The sequence below is a fragment of the Armigeres subalbatus genome, chromosome 3 (assembly GCF_024139115.2).
Source record: "Armigeres subalbatus isolate Guangzhou_Male chromosome 3, GZ_Asu_2, whole genome shotgun sequence".
Lineage (NCBI taxonomy): Eukaryota > Metazoa > Arthropoda > Insecta > Diptera > Culicidae > Armigeres > Armigeres subalbatus.
Genome location: NC_085141.1, coordinates 228,315,540 through 228,318,872, shown reverse-complemented (window position 1 = coordinate 228,318,872; position 3,333 = coordinate 228,315,540). Strand labels below are relative to the sequence as shown.

The following is a 3,333-nucleotide window of genomic DNA, read 5'->3' as shown; positions in this document are numbered from 1 at the left end:
AGTACCGATATGAGCGTTTGGCACAAAAGCCTGTAGCCACATTATTTGATGGCAGCTTCTGCCCGCGTTGTCGTCTGCATCCTAGCACAGCAATCGTCATTCCTAGCTCTCTGTTTGCGATAACATGCGATAGATCACAATGGCTTTCTGATCTATAGATTTTCGTGCATCTCGCGGTGAAAATCTAATTTGATCCAGCCACTTTGGTGAAGCACTGCATATCGCTTTCCGCCGTATTCGATGGCGCAGATGCGTCGAAATTCTTTTTAGTGTTGCGGAAGGTGTCAGCTGGCGACCTCGCACCGATGCTTACAGCAAATAAAAGACGTCATTTGTCAGTTATTAGCTAAAAAGCTGTAATATATATTCTTTTATTGATTTTTACATGATTAAAATTAGTATATTACTTACAATTTCGGTGATTTGACTGAAACCGATTATCTTCCTGCCGACAGAACCTCCACACTAACTCAATAATAAACTCTATTGTCATGTTCTTAAATATAAATCCCATTGATTTATAACTAGGGGTGCATACATTTAATTTTCTTATATTTAATATCATTTCATTAGGTCAAAGCGGATCATCGGAGATACAATAAATTTGTCGCCTTCAGAGTAGGCGAAATTTTGGAAACCACAGATGTTTCGGAATGGCAATGGTTGCGAGGAAAATTTAATGTTGCCGACGAGGGGACGAAATGGGACGATCAAACAAGCTTTAAAAAAAGCTGTCGGTGGTTCACAGGGCCGCCCTTCCTATTAGCAGCGAAATCAGAATGGCCAATGAATCGCCTGCTTTGAGCGTGCTTACAGCGGCACACTAGGAGTTAACTTTCTGAAATCAGTATGGCGAAAGGCATCTAACGTTCGATTTCTCAAAATTAAGCATCTTAATCGAAAAAATATTTGGTAGGCGTAGTAGCGGACACCATCCTTCATAACCGGTACCAAATAGTTTTTCATGAAAAGTTCCTAATTTTGAGAAAACCCGCGTTAGATGTCTTTCGCCATACAAATTTCTGGCGGTTAACTCTTGCTGGCTATTTGCGCATATACGATAGCGCCTGGATGTGGCAGCGGCGGGTAGAAAATCAGCCACTGCCAATAATTCATTGAATCAATCAACAACGAAACTACACCAGAAGAGCTTCGATCACATTTATTGTATCATTGCGTCCATGAAGACATCGATATCTTGCAGGCTAAAGATTTTTCTAACTGGACCCGCTTGTTGCGGATTTCGGCATTGGTGTCGCGATTTCCCGCTAACATAAGACGCAAAATGAATGGTAAAAAACTACTTAAGGGGCCCCTAACCAGTGACGAGCTTCGATTGGCAGAATTCTATCTTTTCAAACGCACACAGCAAGAACGTTACGCGGATGAAATAGGACTACTATCCAATCCAAATATGTCAACTGGTAAGCCCATTTTACCGAAAACTAGTTCCCTATATAAATTAAATCCCACTCTCGACGAATCGGGCCTGATGCGAATTCAAAGCCGCATTGACATTTGTGATCTCACATTCGGCAATGCGCATCGTCCTATCGTTCTTCCTCGACGTCATCCCCTCACTACATTAGTTCTACAAGGTATTCACGAAAAATATCATCATTTGTGTAATGAAACCGTGGTTAATGAAGCAAGAAGAATATACTACATTCCAAGAATTCGCGTTGAATGTAATAGAGTCCGTCGAGAGTGCCAACATTGTAAAATACGTCTAGCAACTCCAAGCCCTCCAATGATGGCGAATTTGCCGAAAGAACGACTAGCGGCATATATCCGACCATTCTCGTATGTAGGGGTAGATTATTTCGGACCGTATCAAGTAATCGTTAGACGCCGCCCGGAAAAACGCTGGGGGGTATTAGTAACTTGTCTAACCACACGCGCAGTCCACATAGAAATGGCGAACAGTCTCTCAACCGACTCTTGCATAATGGCCTTACAAAATTGCTTTGCCAGGCGTGGAACCCCGATTCAAATAATAAGCGATCAAGGTACAAATTTTGTGGGCGCGTCAAAGGAGCTCAGAGCTGCGCTTGCTGCTATTGACAATCACAAATTAGCAGTAGAGTTCACTACAGCGTCTACGACGTGGAAGTTTAACCCACCTGCTTCTCCACATATGGGAGGCGCCTGGGAACGCCTGATACAGACCATCAAGAGAGTTTTACTTGAGATAAAACCAAAACATATGCTCACCGAAGAGGTTTTACGGAATATGTTGATCAAAATAGAGAATATTGTTAACAGTCGACCGTTAACTCATGTTCCCGTTGACGATGAGTCGTCGCCAGCACTAACACCAAATCATTTTTTGGTTGGCTCCTCCAACGGCTCAAAACCGCTTGTTCTCTACGATGACAGTGCTGTCGTGATGCGGCAGTCGTGGAAGACTTCTGATGTACTGGCGAATTATTTTTGGAAGCGATGGGTTAATGAATACACGCCCGAAATATCACGTCGTACTAAATGGTTCAGCCCAAGCAAGCCGATCGCTATAGGAGACGTAGTAATTATCGTAGACTCCACATTCCCTAGAAATTGCTGGCCGAAAGGGCGAGTAGTTTCTGTGAAGACTTCTTCCGATGGACAAGTTAGGTCGGCGACAGTTCAAACAACTAGCGGTTTGTACGACAGACCTGCAACCAAACTGGCCGTATTGGACGTAGGAGTAAATGACAGTAAGCCGGACCAGGGTCCAACTACTGGGGGGGACTGTTGCCTACGCCCATCCGAGGCAGATACACCTATACGTACAACGCGTCGTTCGCAGACCTGCCGGACGTCTACCGTGAGCCAGTTGAAGTAAAGGTGATTGGGATGATTGATGACAACAGATAGCAAGGAGAAATACTTATTGTTGTTGAGCAACCGGCCACGAGATCTCTATCTAATTGTTTAATTTAGCTATTGCTATAAATTATTAGTTATTAGTTAATTGTATTCTAAAATAGTATTGGTTCCGCCTAAAAGCCTTGAATCGAATTTATAGGTTTTTTTTTTTTAATCTTTATTTTTGAGATTTTCAGCCCGCGGCTGGCTCATCTCATGAGATAATATTTCACAATAATAAAATACAAGACATTCTGAATAAAATTAATTATTTTTTCTTGGATCGTGTGTTGTACACTTTCCAGTCCGAATGACATTTTTTTCCACTATCTCCAGCATCATAAGCAATAACATCACCGCACGATCTCTTTGGAATATTTTCGTCTTGAATATCGCTTGTTGTTGCCGATGCAGTAGACAATCGCCTCTTCGCGCTGGCTCCAGTACCGGACTCCTTGCCGTTATCAATTGGTTCGTCACCCTCAC

General features: G+C 42.8%; 1 protein-coding gene across 1 annotated transcript; it reads left to right on the top strand.

The window, feature by feature from the left end:
* The first annotated feature begins 1,915 nt into the window (after window positions 1–1,915).
* Window positions 1,916–2,824, top strand: LOC134222328 (uncharacterized). Its single transcript, XM_062701478.1, has one exon. The coding sequence runs from the start codon at window positions 1,916–1,918 to the stop codon at window positions 2,822–2,824; it is 909 nt and encodes a 302-aa protein (XP_062557462.1).
* Window positions 2,825–3,333: the final 509 nt, after the last annotated feature.

Excerpts from the sequence above, each read along its gene's own strand:
- LOC134222328 (XM_062701478.1), top strand. The coding sequence starts at position 1,916 with ATGGCGAACAGTCTCTCAACCGACTCTTGCATAATGGCCTTACAAAAT.